Raw genomic sequence first — 19,482 nt, forward strand, 5'->3', positions numbered from 1 at the left:
AAGATTTTTCTTTCTCAAGCAAAATTGAATACTCCATGAGCTTATCCAATAACCTTCTGATCAGTCTTTGTCTCACAAATTGCTGATGATTGGGTTGTTGTGGCAATGCTTGCAAAAATTGAGACAACAATCCTTTTTCATGTGATCAAAATTTGTAGATATCACACAATGCATCCTCTATTGGGAAGTGGGAGAGAAGATGGACATCATGGAGAAGAGTGTGGGAACCAAATGGCAAAATGTTCCATTGAGTTGAGAGGAAGTCCTCTCTTTTATAGAATGGGAGAGAGGGTGGCCTAAATCAATGGGACCTCTCCTACATCAAAGGAGGTAACTCCTAAATCATAGGAACTCCATAATCATAGGCACCACCCCATGTGGGGGCCTTTGCATTAGAGACGACGATTACTCGCACTGGATTTGAGGCATGAGTATTCACAGATGCATGACTTTGGGAGCTGAGGCGTGCATACATAAAGGAGGCGAGGGAGGCAAAGATGGCAACGGTGGCTCATGCAGCATGCCCTCCTCTTCATCAGGATGAGGCTAGCCCATCTCATGTAGGAGATGAGGCTGGCCCATCTGATCCGGCTTTGCCTGAGGGCACATTGTTGGGGTAAAGGGCAGTGTGCCCACCCACTTGTACAGTGCCCATGTATACTCATATATATATATGATAGAGGAATAAGCTGGAGTAGCTTTTGCTCCACCACTTAAGGTGTCTCCTATCCCTTTGTGTGTGTGCTCTCCTCTTCCACAACTGTTATTGAGTACTCCATTGCCTGTATTGGCTCCATACTTGAAACACAGCAGGTTTGACGATCACAGATCAGTTGAAGTTATGGTTGATATGGCAGCCATAGTACTTCATGCATCCATGACTGTGTTGAGACTTGGTTCTCACATGTTTGCCATTGGGGCTACACTTCCAGTTCTTGCTTCTGTTGCAGTGGGAGTTGGTAGCATGATTATGGCAGTAGGGAAGCGGTTGGGGACATCAGGTCCTTATGCTTCCAGGAGCAGCATGCAGGTGATGCACGTTGGGTAGACCAGCAGAGGTCTATTGTAGGGCATGTGCTTATGGTCACAGGTGGTACAGAGACATTTTCTTTGCACAGTGACAGTTCGGGTGCTATGGACTTAGCACAGGAACACGTGGTGGTGAGAGTTCACTCTCCCAGTGAGATCTGGCATGAGATCTTGGTTGACAGGCATCTACAGCTTGTCATTTTCTATCCTGCAAACCTGATGTCTGCTAGCAGCTTATTCTCTATGCACTTTGGACATTATAAAGTGCCGATGGGCATAGGATGACGGTCTGGTCATCTTGTTTTTCAGCCTATGGCTGATTGTATTGTATGTGTACTATACTCCCTTAAAGACACACTGCCTTTAAGTGGGAGGTTGTTGGGGTAAAGGGCAGTGTGCCCACCCACTTGTACAGTGCCCATGTATACTCATATATATATATGATAGAGGAATAAACTGGAGTAGCTTTTGCTCCACCACTTAAGGTGTCTCCTATCCCTTTGTGTGTGTGCTCTCCTCTTCCACACACATAACAGACAGTTGGGCAATGGGTCATACAGGAGCCACATCAGAGGATGACTAGAGGATCATATGTGGAGTTATCAGATTTTGATTCAGGATGATTGTTTAGGCTTCACACATATCTTGTTTAGGGATGCACTTCTGCACGATGATGATGATGATGTACACATTCATTTTGGTACTTTCATGATATTGTTCTTACTTTTATGATGTATGAGCATTTTGGTACTTTCATGATGTTCTTCTTACTTTGTTTACCTCAGTTTATAGTTTGTTCAAATCTAACATAAACATTTCAAATTAGGAGTATGATTTTGAATTTCAGATATCTCAATTCACACATCTAATACATAAGGTATTTTAAAAATAATGCCATGTGAAGTAATTGTAAACATTAAGCATTGAAAAAGTGTTCAAGTATAAGGTCTCTCTCTCTCTCTCTCTCTCTCTCTCTCTCTCTCTCTCTCTCTCGTGCTATGAACTTTATCAGTTTGAATATCATATTGAATTTCATATATATTAATACTTGTAATTATTACACTAAACCTAAGAGCTGTGTGAAGTTTCATCCCTACATGCATATTTAAAATTAGGAGTATGATTTTGAATTTCAAATATCTCAATTCACACATCTAATACATAAGGTATTTTAAAAATAATTCCATGTGAAGTAATTGTAAACATTAAGCATTGAAAAGGTGTTTCAGATACCTTCCACATGGCACACACCAAATCAGTTGGAGACCAAATCTTGCGTGGATGTAGGTCTAGGGTAGCCTAAGAGTTGTGCAGAGTTTCATCCCCAACAGATAAGTCCACATGCATATTTGGTTAGTACATGCGCCATTTTTCATGCGTAGTCACTAGTAGGGATTGTAAAAATGTACGCATTATACCTTCCATGTGGCACATACCAAATCAGTTGGAGACCAAATCTTGCGTGGATGTAGGTCTAGGGTAGCCTAAGAGTCGTGTGAAGTTTCATCCCCAACAGATAAGTCCATGTGTGTATTTGGTCAGTATGTGCATCATTTTTCACGCGTAGTCACTAGTAGGGATTGTAAACATGTACGCATTATACCTTCCATGTGGCACATACCAAATCAGTGGAGACCAAATCTTGCATGGATGTAGGTCTAGGGTAACCTAAGAGTAGTGCGAAGTTTCATCCCCAACAGATAAGTCCACGTGCATATTTGGTTAGTACATGCACCATTTTTCATGCGTAGTCACTAGTAGGGATTGTAAAAATGTATGCATTATACCTTCCACGTGGCACATACCAAATCAGTTGGAGACCAAATCTTGCGTGGATGTAGGTCTAGGGTAGCCTAAGAGCCATGCAAAGTTTCATCCCCAACAGATAAGTCCACGTGCATATTTGGTTAGTATGTGCGCCATTTTTCATGCTTAGTCACTAGCAGGGATTGTAAAAATGTACGCATTATACCTTCCACGTGACACATACCAAATCAGTTGGAGACCAAATCTTACGTGGATGTAGGTCTAGGGTGGCCTAAGAGCCGTGCGAAGTTTCATCCCCAACAGATAAGTCCACGTGCGTATTTGGTTAGTACGTGTGCCATTTTTCATACGTAGTCACTAGTAGGGATTGTAAAAATGTATGCATTATACCTTCCACGTGGCACATACCAAATTAGTTGGAGACAAAATCTTGCATGGATCTAGATCTAGAGTAGCCTAAGAGCCATGTGAAGTTTCATCCCCAACAGATAAGTCCACATCCATATTTGGTAAGTACGTGTGCCATTTTTCATGCATAGTCACTAGTAGGGATTGTAAAAATGTACACATTATACCTTCCACATGGCACATACCAAATTAGTTGGAGACCAAATCTTGTTGGATGTAGGTCTAGGGTAGCCTAAGAGCCGTGCGAAGTTTCATCCCCAATAGATGAGTCCACATGCGTATTTGGTTAGTATGTGCACAGATTTCTCATGCATAGTCACTAGTAGGGATTGTAAAAATGTATTCATTATACCTTCCATGTGGCATGTATACCAAATCAGTTGGAGACTAAATCTTGCATGGATGTAAGTCTAGGGTAGCCTAAGAGCCATGCGAAGTTTCATCCCCAATAGATAAGTCCACGTGCGTATTTGGTTAGTACATGCACCATTTTTCATGCATAGTCACTAGTAGGGATTGTAAAAATGTACGCATTATACCTTCCGTGTGGCACATACCAAATCAGTTGGAGACCAAATCTTGTGTGGATGTAGGTCTAGGGTAGCCTAAGAGCTGTGCAAAGTTTGATCCCCAATAGATAAGTCCACGTGCGTATTTGGTTAGTACGTGAGCTATTTTTAATGCATAGTCACTAGTAGGGATTGTAAAAATGTACGCATTATACCTTCAACATGGCACATACCAAATCAGTTGGAGACCAAATCTTGCGTGGGTGTAGTCTAGGGTAGCCTAAGAGCCATGCAAAGTTTCATCCCCAATAGATAAGTCCACGTGCATATTTGGTTAGTACGTGCGCCATTTTTCATGCATAGTCACTAGTAGGGATTGTAAAAATGTATGCATTATACCTTCCACGTGGCACATACCAAATCAGTTGGAGACCAAATCTTGCATGGATGTAGGTCTAGGGTGGCCTAAGAGCCGTGCAAAGTTTCATCCCCAACAGATAAGTCCACGTGCGTATTTGGTAAGTACGTGTGCCATTTTTCATATGTAGTCACTAGTAGGGATTGTAAAAATGTACACATTATACCTTCCACATGGCACATACCAAATCAGTTGGAGACCAAATCTTGCATGGATCTAGGTCTAGGGTAGCCTAAGAGCCGTGCGAAGTTTCATCCCCAACATATAAGTCCACATGCATATTTGGTTAGTATGGGCACGAATTTTCTTAGTCACATTTTTAAAATGTCCTAAAGCACAAAACACAATTACAACATTACTACTAATAAACAATTTTTTATTTTACAAAAACAACAAATCCCATTGACAAGACAACGGACATCATGTATAAAATAAAATCTAATACAATGATGTGTATGAACATGTATAAAACCATCCTAGTGAAATACAAAATATGAGTCCATGAAAATTACAATGGTACGGTCACACAGTGAGCCTATAGATACATATATTGAATACAAAAATATGTAATCAACTAGTGATACCCAAAAAAAATCTATCTGATCAACTGATGATCCCAAAACTATGATATGTAATGTGCTACTCCTCAGGATCGGCTCTCATGCCAATAGTTGCAAGTACACTCTCATGATCCTCCACTACAAGGTGCCATCGTGGAGTGGATGTCGCCTTGCGAGTGCGAACACGACTCAAAGTAATCTTGATCGCAACAATAATATGAGAATAGATGTATGCCTCCCGATCCACCATGTACTCCTGGAACTCAATATAGTGACCACGCCTCTATATCTACTGAAAATAGTAGCCACCTATGATCATGCTATGAGCATTAAAGTGCATCCCATGCCCATCCGCTGTATCCTCATTCAGCACACTCTTCACCATAGAGCATCGCAACAAGTAATAATCCACACCCTCCTCATTGCCCTTCGAAGCAATGACCGCGAAGATATCACCAATACACAAAATATCTGTAAGCTGGTCATAATCTCTAGAGGAAATGAGTCTTGCATCCTGATCATCATGTACCTCCTCCCAAGGCTGGAAGGGAGAAAGCACTCACCGTGCCCATGGATCGGCCCATGGTATCATGGAGCACCCTCCCCAATCATCATCAATGCATGCAGAGCAAAAACATGCAAACTGTCGAGAAAAGATCATGGGGTGAGACTCACCTATGCTCCTGATGGAATGGAAATCAAGAGTGCTAGAAACTGAACGACAATCAAAAGGCCTAGACCGATCAAGACTCCCAATGTCCACGCACCAAAAATACCGGCTCACCACCCTATTGTCACGTGACTGAAAGGAGGACATAGCACTAGTGGATAAGTGCTGGTTGCACCACCACACCACATCATGTGCATCTTTGAAGCGATTAGCACTGTGACACAACTAGTATCGACACAAAGCACGCTTCACGCAAGCACTTGCATCATCGTGCTCTCCCTTACCATGCCCTGTCTCAAAGTAGCTCCATGTGATCAGAATGCCTGTCTCACGGTGCCATCTGCAGACCCAATAAAAGTGTCTAGTAGATTTGAGATGACCACCGTAGCTGTCTGACCAGAGCCAGTGCCGCTGCCATGTGACACCATGATCCCTCAAGAAACTATCATGCAAAGTGAAGCAATGCTGCACAAAATGGGCATCATGCGATCGATCATCACTAATGTAGAAGTGATACTCTCACACAATGAGGCGTGAGTTCGTGGTACTATCAATGCCATCCACATGAGCCTATGCATGACGATAGCTAATGTGCACAGATATAGCAACCTGCAATATGGCATTGAAAAAAAATATGACTATTGAAATAATTCAATATAATGAGGCCATAAAAAAACCAATAACTCAATCACACGTCACCTGTTCCGAGAAATAATACTCCGATTGGATCTCACGCTGTGGTGCAAAGTTATAATTCTCTGCAAAGTCCGCCACTGAGACAATCACCCCTATAGGTAATGTCCTCAAACATGCACGGAACTAACGATCCTCCCACTTCGCAATGTGCGAGTGGTGTATGTAGTAGTACAGCTTCCCTCGAAAACTATCAATGAATACAACATGTGGTGTCTCCTTCCCCACAAGCTGCAACCTCCTCAACTGTGCACCACCATCTAATGTCAGAGTATTGTACTCGTACTACTGCCAACGAACCATCTGCACATCACAAGTATCTAGTGCAACTCGTGGCACTCTAGCAAACTCACCACACAAAGTACACCTGCCTTCCACACAATCAAGGGAGTGGAATAAAGCATCGCCATCTCATGTACACAATATGGAATGAATGAAGTCGTGAGGGCTAGTAGGAACCACTCCCCTATGACCATCAAGGGAAAGGAATACGTCATACGTCAATCCAAAATCCACATGGTAATGACAACAGCATGTGTCATGCTCCTGAGAGCATCGCACAAACCATGGCCTGCATTGCTCAAATGACCTCTACCCAATCTTGAACTCTAGGTGCGCCTCTACAAACTGAGTGTACAACTCAGTCTGGGTACACTCCAAAAAACATGCACCATGCTCAATGTACACACCGCGTGACACCCTCTTCTGCAATGCCCTTCTTGAACACTGGGGATGCTCTGCAATGCTCCTCCCAAAACTATTATATGAAGGACCTAGTGGAATCATCCAACAATCTATCATTGCGAGGTGCACGACCACTCAAAGCCCAAAGAGCATCAGTCTCACTATCCTCTAGACTCTGCCTCCTAATCATGCCTGCTCACAATGTGCGTGGTGCAATCTGAAGAAGACGTGAAGCAGTACACACATGGCCTATCATATGACGTCTAGTAATGTTAGCCACAATAGCACGACATGCTGCCAAGGCATCACTGGAGTTCCTATACTTAATAGAAGCATAGGAACGTTGAACACTACTAAGGACCTCGCTACATACAACCCTATCTCTATGTGTACCAAGACCAGCAAGCCTCCTACACTCTACCAAGTCAGGGTGATCAATCAGGGATGTGAGAAGAGCAGACTGCAAAGCTGGCGTGAGGTCACTAAAAAAAGACTGCACGATCTTACTAGTATGATGATGGATAGTGGACTTCGGCAAGTCACATCGTGAAGCAACACTGCTACTGCAAGATGGGGCAAGGGGATCAATGGGAGATGGTAGGGTGGAAAGGGGAAGGGAGGCGCCAAGGGGAAGGGGGGGAGAGGGAGGGGGACGGGGACGGGGACGGGGGAGGGTGAAGGGGGAAGAGGTAGAGATGGAGGGCAAAATGTAGGTGGCCAAGGGAAGGGCAGAGGCTGGAGGTAGAGGAGCGAATGAGGATGTGGAGGGGGGACAATGGAGGTGGGGGTGGGGGTGGGGTAGGGGTGGAGGTGGAGGTGGGATGTAGAGGTGGAGATGGATCGGTGGTGGCAGCACGAGCTCTAGCTCTAGAGGCTCTCTTGCACTCACAAGCCTTCCACTTGCGCTCCTCGTCAATGAGATTTGGGGGGGGTTCCTACATCTTTCACATCTACTAGCTCTATAGCTTTGAGAACCCATTCTCAATGAAAGTAGGATGGAAGGTGTGACAAAGTGATGGGGAGGCAAGAATGGCTAAGAATGGGTGAAATGAACCAAAACATGGTGTCTTATAGAGAGCCTCAACTCATCCACTAGATTGCTCTTGATTATTATTGGTGGAGAAGGTGCTAAGATTGAAAATAATTGGCTACTAAATTACGTTGGATTTTGTTTTGAAACTAAAATTTGTGGTTAATCCAAATACCTCGATCGAGGTATTTTATGCTTCGAAGGGTCATACACCTCGATCGAGGTATTCTATGCTTCACTCATAAACCTCGATCGAGGTATTCTATGCCTCACGCACACCGTGGTCATAAACCTCGATCGAGGTATTCTATGCCTCATGCACTCAAATCACATGCATGTATAACTTACCATGCATGTTGATGATGTGGCTCACCATCATCATGATGTGTATACATGTGGCTGATGTGGTACCATGCATGGTGATGATGTGGCAATATGGTGTGGAATATATAAGCCTCTTCCATGATGTGGAAATACGATGTGGCATGATGAGTTGGCATTCATGAGGTGGTAGATTGACATGACAAATTAAGGTGGAGGGATTGGTGATGTGGCAATGTTGACGAGGTATGCCAAGGTGACAAGGTGTGATGACATGGCTCCAAGAGTCCCTATAATGTGGAATGATGAGGTGGCACATGTGGCTAATGTGGCAATACATGTGGCAATCTATGGTGACATGGCATGGAGTGATGTCACATCTCCTAGATGACATGGCACCATGCGGTCTAACAACGTGGCATGGCTGCAAAGGCAAAAATAGATGACTCAGCCTTCCACATGGGCAGGATGCACACTCCAATGGCTTGCCACTAGGATCGGTTATGCTCCTAGCCTACCTCACCAAGTCTAATACCAAGCCTACCTTGTCTTGGTATTAGGCTTGGGTGGCCCTTTTTCCCCTACAAAAGGGAGATTTCATTCTTGGAGGCCATATTGTACGGGTCCCTTACTCAAATTTAACCAAGTTTTTTTCCTCGTATTCATCATGCGAAGGACTAAAAATATTGACATTTTTGAAATGTTTGGTCATTTTCGAGAATTACTAGATTTATTTTTAATATTCTTTGTTGATCCTCTAAGGAGTAAAAGTAAAAATAAAACTTTAATATTCCTAAATCTAACCGTTGGATTTGGGATTTGATCATTGAACCACACACCCTTATGTGCCTACTAACCTTCCACCAAATTGGATTTGCTTAATTATTCAAAATACTAAAAAAATGTGGTGTGCTACTAAAATGCATGTATTTTATGACTTTATTTATTATAAATAATTATTTATAATTAGATAAATCATTCAAATAATTACCAATAAATCAAGTTAAGCTCTACATAATGTAAAGAGACCACCTACAAAGTTTCAATAACATTTAATCTAAAGTGAGTGAGAAATTTAGAATTTAATATGACACTCTCTATTTGTGACAAAGGTGTAACCACCCTGGAACCATGCCGTTGGGATACAAAGAAATTTTTTGTGTGTGCATCGAATTTTCGATCAGACTATACCATTGTGTGCACAATAGCATGTGATGTTGTGTCTAAAGACTTCAAAGACTAGATCCATAGGAAAGTACGTGAGATTTGCATTTTTGTGTGCTAAAAAGCTTGTTTTTCCACCTCGTAAGGATTGGGGAGTGAACAAAAAGTGGACACCCCTAGCTTACTACTTCCCCTTGCTTAATAACAACACCACATCCATCATGTTTACCCTTGCCATGGCTAGACCCAAAGAAATTCCACATCATGTCTAGAGCAGTCAGGGATTTGAACCTTGAGACAAAGTAGAATTCACGAGTTGATTTAAATTGAGAGGCAGCACCACTTGACCACACCCAATGTTGTTTTATATTTTTTGCATGGGGATTTTCCTTTTTCAACCATTCCCAATGCAGTAGAAAAGCATGCTGCACAAATAAGGTGTCATGTTCCCTATTATCTGAAATGTAGAAATGGTATGTGTGTAGCACTAGCCTGGACTCCTATGAGTCAGCAAGCAAATTGGCATTAGGCTTGGAAGAATCAAGCAAATGACTGTACGTGATATGCACAAGAATTGTTATTTGCTTGTTGTACTAGTGAGCACTTTGTATCTCATCTTGTTCTTGAAATGAATAATTTTCAACAAAATCTATGACAAAGACAATAGTGTCCCAGGAAAATTGATAAGACACATCATGAACTGCTTATCCTGTCAGCAGCTAGCTGTGAAATTGTGAAGCACATATTTTGGGATGGATTGAACCATGTGACCTATAAGCTCCCTTGGCTAAGTGCTCTTATATGACAATAGCCATCTCTTTCGATCAGATCCTTCAACATTGACATTTTCAAATCTCCTCCATTTTAGAGCAGCATGGTTGTCTTCCCTCATTTCATTTGGACTTCTTACAGAAGTCCTTTCTATTTGGAGAAACTCTGGTATTTTCATGCCAAAGCATCGTCTCTATACTCTCACTATAGAAATGACTTCCGCACTTAGATTGTCTCTCCTTTTCTTGCGTTTTGTTGAAGCCCACAGACTTCTCGGATCGGGATGATTGTGCATTGCTTTTGCTCTATGTTCAATCGTTAGAGCCATGTTGGTCCTTTTGATTGACAACATCTTCGACATTGTGTGCCTAAGTCATTTCTCCTTTGTTTTAGGGGATACCAACATAGCTAATGCTATCCTCTTTGTAGGTAGTTGATCTAAACTATGCACCCCTTTTACTTTCTGTAGGCCATTTCTCATGTTAGACAGCATTGCCTCTTGGGCGTGCATCTCTCGAGGTGTTGGTAGGGTTGTTACTCTATGAACTTTAGGGTGCAGGCTAATGCTTGTGAAGACTCGAGACTGGTAATCACCTAAATGGCCTGATGTTGCTGCCTTGAATGCTCCCACCAATTGTGATACCACAGCTCATGTTCTTCACTCCAATGGCAATGATCGAATGCGTGCATCTGCAACCGCTTCTTGCTGCTGCTCTATAAGGATTCTTCTTTCTTCTCATTATTTCTCCCTCCATAGATGTTGCAAAAGTGTCTTCCGTTGTCAATTCAATACCGTGCCAGTGCTTTTCTTGACCCGCACTCTGTTCCTTGTGCCTTGACCTAGCGTTTCAACTTTCTTATCTCACAGCCTCTCTCTACTTCTCTTGCAAGCCATGGCAAGCCGCATGTTGCCATTGAGATGCCATGGCCACGATCGGTCCAGAATAGACCCAGAGAACCTAGCTGGTGAGGCAAGTAAAGAATAAAAGACAACTTATCCGAAAGAAGACAATGGTAAACCAAAGTCCACGCAAGGTCATGTGGAGGTGCATGCGGGTTGCAGGGCGTTTGCAGGGGGGCAGGTTGCAGGTACTTTTTCTTCCAAGATTTGATGGGCGGGAGGTGTGAAAATTTAAAATTCGAAGGAGTAGCAAAATTTCAGCCGTCGATTTTTTCCCCTCCGGTGATACACGTCATTAGAATTGGATATCCCAAACAAGTGCAATGTGGCCTAAAAATGCTTCAAAATACAAATAGACCAAAGGGCACACTATCGGATTTGATGCTATATATTATTAAATGCAATGACCTTTGGTATGCTTATGAGCCATATAGCAAGCAAGTGCATGGAAAAAGAAATAATTCAAAAAGTTATATTTTCGTTTTGGAAAATCCTCACGGGGTTCACTATATGTAAATCCTCTATATCACATGCGTTCAGCCTAATTTAAAAGTTCCTTATTTGTGAATTTTTCATGATTAAAACAGACCCTTTATTCAATCTGTGAATACCCCCTTTAAATAGTGCAAATGTTTTTAATCCTAATTCTTCTCTTAGTTGCCCTTAAGTTCTATAAAAAATGCACCTATAAGTGTGTTTTTATTAAGAAACCTTCATTTTTTTAAATGAAGCACCTTTTAATGAATTTGCCGGTTATCTTGACTTCTATGGGGTGCCTCCCTTTGCATGCCAATGATAACTAGTCAATTGTGAGGCTCTTGCCTCCATGTTTGTTATGTAGGAGACTTGGAATAATTTGAAAGTTGTCATGGGAAATGGGATTGCATCGTGTTTGCAAGAGTTTTTAGAGCTTTGTTTATTAGAAAGGTAGGAGTGCTTGCCACCATCAAGAGAGAGATACTCCTAAAGTAAACATCGTGCAAATTGTTGTGTTTTGTGCGATCGTTTAGAGTGTTTTTCCACTCTTCGTGTTGTTGGGGTAGCTTTAACGAATGGTTTGTTGATTCACGTTACGAACATGTGAAGGGCAGAAATTGGTATACGCACATGCATACGTGTGGAGAGGGACACACGATCATATATATAATAAAGTACGTTAGAAAGGCGAGGCTGGGTGATGTCTGCTGAACAGTGAACACCAGAAATTTCCTTCTTCTTCTTTCATCAACCGTCCAGGTCCAGATGAGATGAGATGTGGCTTCCTTGATTCACTCATTCAAACTGTGATGAGAAAAGTCCCCCCCTTACCCCAGTAACGCCCACGCCCGATTTCGTCTTGACCCGTCGAGTTGCTGATAAATTCTAGGTAGTATACACATAATCCGACCGATACACCAAATTTTCTCCACAAATCGTTGTCATTCCCAAACCTTCATTTTCCTCCTTCCTTCCCCTTTCCCATTACACTCACGCCGCCCACCCAGCTCATGTGCAGCTACACGTCGTTTGATTCGGTCAAATGCTTGCATCCAAGCTGCTAAAAGCTCGCCTCTCTCATCCGACGTTTTGTTGCGCGTCATACTTTCCATGCAATCTGCTCCTTACGATTCGTCTGTTGAAGCGTCTCGTAATAGCCGGCTAGAGCGGTAGATCCATTATTGTGAGCGTGAACGGCTGCCATTGTAGATCCAGGACGAGCTGCAGCTGATATATTGCTAGATCCATGGCGAGTTCCTGACCAGGCAAACAAGCCCATCTCCAGCTCCGCCGTGGCCCTGCTTCAAGTTCTCCATCTCTCTCCTTTTGAGCAGATTTCTTCTTAGGTCGCTCCGTACGGGCTGCCTAATTATAAGCAAGAGGCTCGGACGATATACGCCATGATAGCATTTTGGCATCAGCGCGTCTTCAAAAGATTTCGCGGCTTCTTTGCTTCCGAATCCGGCATCGACGTTGATCACAAAGGCCGGTGGTTCTTTCCAACAAGAAGGCCATGGGCTTCTCTTGCTGCAATAGCCGCAACCTTCCTGCTCACATTTCTCATCATGTACCAAAGTGCTCTGCTTGGCCCAGAAGCGATCATCCAAGAGCTCAAAGACATGCGATTTGTGCACAGTCCCTCATACAGTAAGGAACATCTTGCCAGTCTTTTCGTCGAATCTGCATAGATTTGATCCGACTAGGACAGACGAAGAGATGAGGATTGAGTGGTTCTGGATAGCGGCAGACAGAAAAAGAGATCTAGTCTTGATTGGTGCTGCGGATTGTGTAGTTTCAGGTGGATTGCTGACCTCGTGTGTTTCTCAGATTGCAGCGACATTGGTCTGCACACACAATTGATCGTTGAAGAACAGCAATACCACATCTTCCCATCAAGTTCCGACATTAAAAAGTCCTGCCAGAGCAGATATCAGCAACATTGCTACCGGAAGAACTCCTCTCCCAAGTTCTTCCCGCCCCCTAAATTTCTGTCTGTGCTTCGCGACTACGAGGCTTACCACGAGCGATGCACGCGAGGCTACAACCTCACCGCCCTTGCTCTGGACGGCAAAGCTCCCCAGAATTGCACGTATCTTGTTTGGAAGGCCATGGACGGCATGGGTAATCAGCTCGTCTCTCTGGTCTCCTCTTTCATCTACGCGCTCCTAACGAAACGGGCTATGCTGATCGCCACTGACTCGCATATAGAGCAGCATCTGTGCAACCCCTTTCCGCTCTCGACCTGGGCGTTGCCGGAAGGATTTCCTGAGCCCGATCTACGTACCAAGGCCAAGCGGTTGAACGTATACTTGATAGAGGTTCTGCAGAAAGGATCTTGTTCTATCGCGGATAACCTTCCCAAATTGATCGCCGAAGCTCCCAAGCATTTGCAGGTCTTCATCATGTGTTGCGACGCCGGGCGTGATCATCAATTTTTCTGCCCCACAGCGCAAAAGCTCCTCACTGGCGTCAACTGGATTTTCTTCCATAGCCACGAATACACTCTTCCGGCCTTCTACTTCGTGCCGCAATTTCGACAAACGCTCAACGACTGGTTCCCCCAAAAGGATGCCTTCATGCACGGAGCAAGGTATTTGCTCAATCCTGAAAACAAACTCTGGGCTCGCATCACGCACTTGTACAAAACGTACATGGCAGGTGCAAGCCGGCAGATCGGCATCCAGCCCCGTTCTTGGACGGGGAACTACAACCCGACCGTGAGCAAGCAGATTTTGAGATGCGCCCTGGAGCAGAAATTGCTGCCGCGGCCTGAATCGGTTGTTGCGACTGAAACGGGGGCAACAGACGACTGGTCGCAGAAAATAGCAGTCATGGTAGCGTCGCTCCGGGCCGAGTATTTCAATAATTTGGCAGACGAATATGCAAAGCGTCCAAGCTCGAACGGCTCCCAGCTCATTAGCATCTTCACCGCCTCTAATGAAGGGTGGCAAAAAACCGGCGATCCAGACCATGACGAGAAGGCAATCATTGACATCTGGCTCCTTAGCTTCGTGCACGACTTGGTTATCACCCCTTTCTCAACATTTGGCAGCTCCGCGAGCGGGTTGGCAGGGATCATTCCCTTGCTTTTCAACAACTATGAGCAGAACAAGTTGGACGAACCGGCTTGCGCGAGAACTAATCTCGCAGGGCCTTGTTTCATCAAGTACCCCAGGAACCAGCCCTGCGACCTGGATCCACCGCGCTCGAGCATTTTTGACCCAGGCTTCATGCTGCCGGAAGTCAAGTATTGCGACTATAATCCTGGGCTTAGCGTGTATGCAGGATGATTATTAACGTTATTGCAAGCAATACAGCAGAGACGACAGTAATTGCATCTACGAGGAGGTAGAGCACTCGAACCTCTCGTGAAATTTTCATCCAACTATGATCTGTGCTGCAGTACGTAGATCGACTGAACTATCAGCATCATCCATCGGAATGATCGGGTGCCAGGGCCTGTAGATCATCACCGTTGAATCATTCTTCATTTCACAGCCCCCAATTGCGGTTGCATTGTAGCAACCCTGCAACTTGTCTAAGCCGTGTATATTATGATGTTGCGTTTTGAATCAGCGAGTGCTGCGAGTCATAGCGTCTGCGCTTGGTCACGTGATGTGTATTCTGGCAAGAGACTCATATTGTGTTGAGGCATTGATCACGTTGAGAGTGTGTTACAAAACTTCCCCGGGCATAGCAGGCAACTCTCAGAGCCCCATGGAGGGCTACGGCTGGCTGAGAATGCTCGGCTGGCATTGCAGCTCTAACCCAACATCCTGAAATTTCAAGATTCTAGCTCAGCCTTGCAATGCCCAAAGCTCCTCATTGACCCAAATAGTTTGATGGCCATGTAACAGCCTGCAAAAAGTGCACTGAGCTGCATTAAAGAAATGCTCACACCTTCATGGGGCCGCGTTTTTGGAAATGCTGGTTGGGCAAGAGCCTCTTGAGATTTCAGCACTCCCACCAACGCAAGGAGGTCCTCTTACGTGCGCGGATAGAATGACTAGTATGAAGGTACGGGAAAGGCTATCATTGAAGTCCAAAACAAAAGATGTACATATATCTAATAAGGTGGAGTCCCTGTGGACTCATTAGCTAGATGCGTATATATACTATATAGTCGTGACTTCCGAACACCCCACAACTGGCTTTGGATTGCAACGCTCATGGAGGCATTACTTACTCTATCTACATTGGAAGCTTACAACTAATTCTTTTGCATTTTAGGAGCTAGGATTCTCGCAAGATTCTTGCAAAAGGTCAAATCTCAGACTTTGAATTTGATAATAGATTTTTGCTACAAAATCTTGAACTCTTATGTTTACAACATTGTTACACCAAAATGGTCAACGATGATGAAGCTAGTTTGCAAACAGTTTTCTCATTCAGATGCAATATTACTTGACAAGATTGCGCAAGGAAGGTTCTAGAATCAGCTCGATGCACCCATTAATCAATTCACACATAGGTTAATTTTTTCCAACTGCAGCTCGAGGCGACTAAATGAATGAATAAAACTCACTGTGGTGGATTATTACTATAGACCACTAGGATTTTTGAGATGGAGGTATGTTGAAAATGCAAAACATATTGGAGCAAGAAATTTTGTAGGATTAAACTAAATTGAATAACCCAAAGATGCCTCACTTCTAGAGGATGGTGAGACCTTTAGCAACACCCCTCATGGCTCTAGAAATTGGGGTATGCTTCCACATGGGAGGCCCTTCAAAGAGTTTATGTTGTCTACTAGATGGGTGGCTTGGGAGCTGTGGACATTTGAAAAAGTGGGCTATTGAATGAAGAATCCTTTAGTAGCTTAATAACAAAAAATGTCTACAACTCATCAAACAATGTCCACCCTGTATGAAACAAATAGTGCCCAAAGGCTACAACATCCGAAGGATATTTGAACATTTTCAAGGAAACTGACATGATGGGGACTCTTACAGAGTGAAGCAATGCTCTAAGTTCATGAGATTTCTTATAGCTAGTACATTGTACCAAGGGAAATGAGTGTGTGTACTATTAACATAGGTACAACACACATGCATTATCAAGCTACTAGCTATCTCTCATACTTAACTAATAACTAGTGGCCATTCCTTATCGACTTCTACACCAATCTTGAGTACAAGCAAGGAGGTATTGGTCGATGTCCTCCAACGTATGTCTAGCTAATGCTTCAATCACTCACAGCTTAACACTAAATGCTTAACTAATACTGCTATAAAACTATATTTTACTGCCGACATACTAAAGAAATTACACTACTATTACCAAAAAACACAATGCATTTAGAGCCTAAGTCTACTAGAGAAGAATACAATATTTACTACTAAAAAGGTGCACAAAAAGTATGCCATAACTACATCAACAATCAACACAAGAGCCTACAACAAAGCTCCATCCAATTCCAATCCCAATAAAGCTTGAGTTTAGCAAAAGGCTAAGAGGCCAAAAATATTTCTTTCAATGCTTAGCCTAGCCTCTTTAACTTGACGAGTGATAGATTGAAGACCCAATTCAATGGACTAAATGCAAACTTTATGCCAAATTACTAATATTTTCTTAAGTATAAATCACCTCAAGGCTCAGAGAGGCCCCTTCAATCAAGGCTCAAGAATATGAGGTGGCCATCATTACAAAATAGACCATGATCATTGATAATATTTTCTTGTTTGTAACGATGGACTTGTGGCCTAGGAAATAACTTGAGAAAAGCGGGTTTAACACAAGATTTGCATCTCCCCTAGACTTGTTACTTCACATCACAAAGGGTTGATATTTATGGGATGGGGGTGCCTCAACTAGAGTCAAAGGCAATAAATAGGTATTTCATTGATATTGTATTGGTGTGCTCTCCAAAACTAAAGAAGGGAAATCTAGTGCATATGCATGATTGGGTGTAGCACATTTTTATGAAGCTCAAGGAATATATTCATATGGCTAACTTGCTTGATTTGTAACTTATGTATTTCACAATGAAATTTGGTAAACTTGGTGTCTAAATTAATATACACATCTTGAACTTGAATTTCAGAGTTCACAAAAAATGACACAATTGGCATCTTGAATGAGATCATTAAGCTAGTGCTTTTGGGCGCATACATTTGAGGACAAGCTCAATATCTTTTTCTCATTTGGTTAGAAAGGAAAACTCTTTGAAATATTGTACTCTAGACTTATGGAGTTAGTAAAGTTTGGAGCTAGTGCATGGTGATCTTAAAACTTTGATATTTGGTTAAGTTTTTGGCTTAGTTCATGCATAAATGGATGCACTAGGAAAAAGTAAATTCATATCTGTGCAATGTGCGACATGGCAGGGCGGAGGGGTGAGTGGGTTGGGAGGGAGGGTGGTGAAGATTAAGTATTACCGAACTAGTGACAAAAGATTAGGGGGGGAGGAGGTGCACTCAAAAAACCCTAATTTAAAAGAAAAACCCTAAAGTGCTTTAAAAAAGGCTATATAAAGCACTTCAAAACCCTAAAATCCCTCATTTTTATGGCACGAGTTAAACAAACTGTTAGACCCATTGGACACCGTTTAGACGCTACCTGTTGTCCTCCTCACAAGGCCATGGCCTCTGAACACACTACAAGTCCTAGTGGCCAAGAGGGCAATGATCAGTAGGGATTTGAAGGCAGTTCTCATCATCAGGAGTCCAAGCTATGCGAGTCCCCACCATCTAACTCTCATGGGGGATCCTAGGGATCTCAGCACCATGAAGAATCCCAGCACGATGAAGGATCCAAGCATGATCAGGGGTCCTCTTAGTCCTTCCACACAATAACCATGAAAGTAGAGAGTTAAACAAACTACTAGACCCACTGGACGCCGTTTAGATGCTACCTGTTGTCCTCCTCACAAGGCCATGCCCTCTGAACACATTGCAAGTCCCAGTGGCCAAGAGGGCAATGATCAGCAGGGATCTGAAGGAAGTTCTCATCATCAGGAGTCCAAGCAACGCAAGTCCCCACCATCCGACTCTCATGGGGGATCCCAGGGATCTCAGCACCATGAGGAATCCTAGCATGATGAAGGATCCAAGCACGATTAGGGGTCCTCTTAGTCCTTCCACACAACTAACCATGGAAGTAGAGAGGTCTCCCAAGATGGGCAAAATAGTCCAGTCAATCCTGATCAACTGCCCCTCCCTCCTCCATGGGGTCCTGGCGTGGAGCATCTAGACCAACAAGGGGAGCAAGAAAGGCAAAGAGAGGAGATGGAGAGATTACAAGGGCCACAACAAGAGGAAGTATTTGGCGGGCTCGCAGATATGATGAACCTTGGCCCCAATCCTCCAATCAAGTAGACCGCATGAAAGAGCATCATCAACCATCTGTGCCTCGATATTATCAGATATGAGGAGCCTCTAGTACGAGCTGAGCAAGAGCCTCAACCTGCTGTCTCACAGCCTCATGAAAAGGAAAAGAGACCAAGTACAAAGCAGACCCCTAGGCTTGATAAGCCACCTTGAAGCACCCACTAGACATAGGAAGAGGAGTCTGAAGAGGTGGTTACAAGGGAGGAGAGGCAAAAGAAGTTTAAAGCGGACAAGTGGCCATGGAGCCATGTCCAAAGGCCAGTGCAAGGTCCCCCAAATGAAGAGGCGCAAAAAATCAGGCGTGAAGGCACTTCAAGAGATCCGCAAGTTCCAAACCACTGTGGACAATCTCATTCCCCGTGCACCCTTCTAGTGTGTTGTACGTGAAATAGCACAGCATTACAAGAGTGATGTGCGTTTCACTTCAGGCGCTATGGGAGCAATTCAAGAGGCAACGGAGTAGATGATAGTTGGTCTTTTTGAAGATGCAAACTTGTGTGCTATCCATGCCAAAAGAATAATAGTGATGGACAAGGACCTTGCACTCACCAAGCACATCCGCTTCGATCCCTCCCTTAGGCCCTAGATGTTGTTTAGGTTCATTTGGTGTAACCTGAATCATTTTGTAAATCTTTTCCCTTTGAGGCCAATGAATAAAATATATTTTTATGTTCTATTATTGTTCCCATGTTATTATACATGTTACATGATGCTTTCCATCAGTTTATGCAAGTTCAGTGTGAATTTGAGTG

General features: G+C 43.4%; 1 protein-coding gene across 1 annotated transcript; it reads left to right on the forward strand.

Moving 5' to 3' along the window:
- The first annotated feature begins 12,464 nt into the window (after positions 1 to 12,464).
- Positions 12,465 to 15,560, forward strand: LOC147899836 (putative fucosyltransferase 8). Its single transcript, XM_087376544.1, has 2 exons — positions 12,465 to 13,049; positions 13,230 to 15,560. Exons 1-2 carry the CDS (start codon positions 12,803 to 12,805, stop codon positions 14,690 to 14,692), a joined length of 1,710 nt encoding a protein of 569 aa, XP_087232670.1. The 5' UTR covers positions 12,465 to 12,802; the 3' UTR covers positions 14,693 to 15,560.
- The last annotated feature ends 3,922 nt before the right edge of the window (positions 15,561 to 19,482 follow it).

This window comes from Dipteris shenzhenensis, chromosome 7 (assembly GCF_047967505.1).
Source record: "Dipteris shenzhenensis isolate YYH24624 ecotype China chromosome 7, Dip_SZ_1.0, whole genome shotgun sequence".
Taxonomy (NCBI): Eukaryota; Viridiplantae; Streptophyta; class Polypodiopsida; order Gleicheniales; family Dipteridaceae; genus Dipteris; species Dipteris shenzhenensis.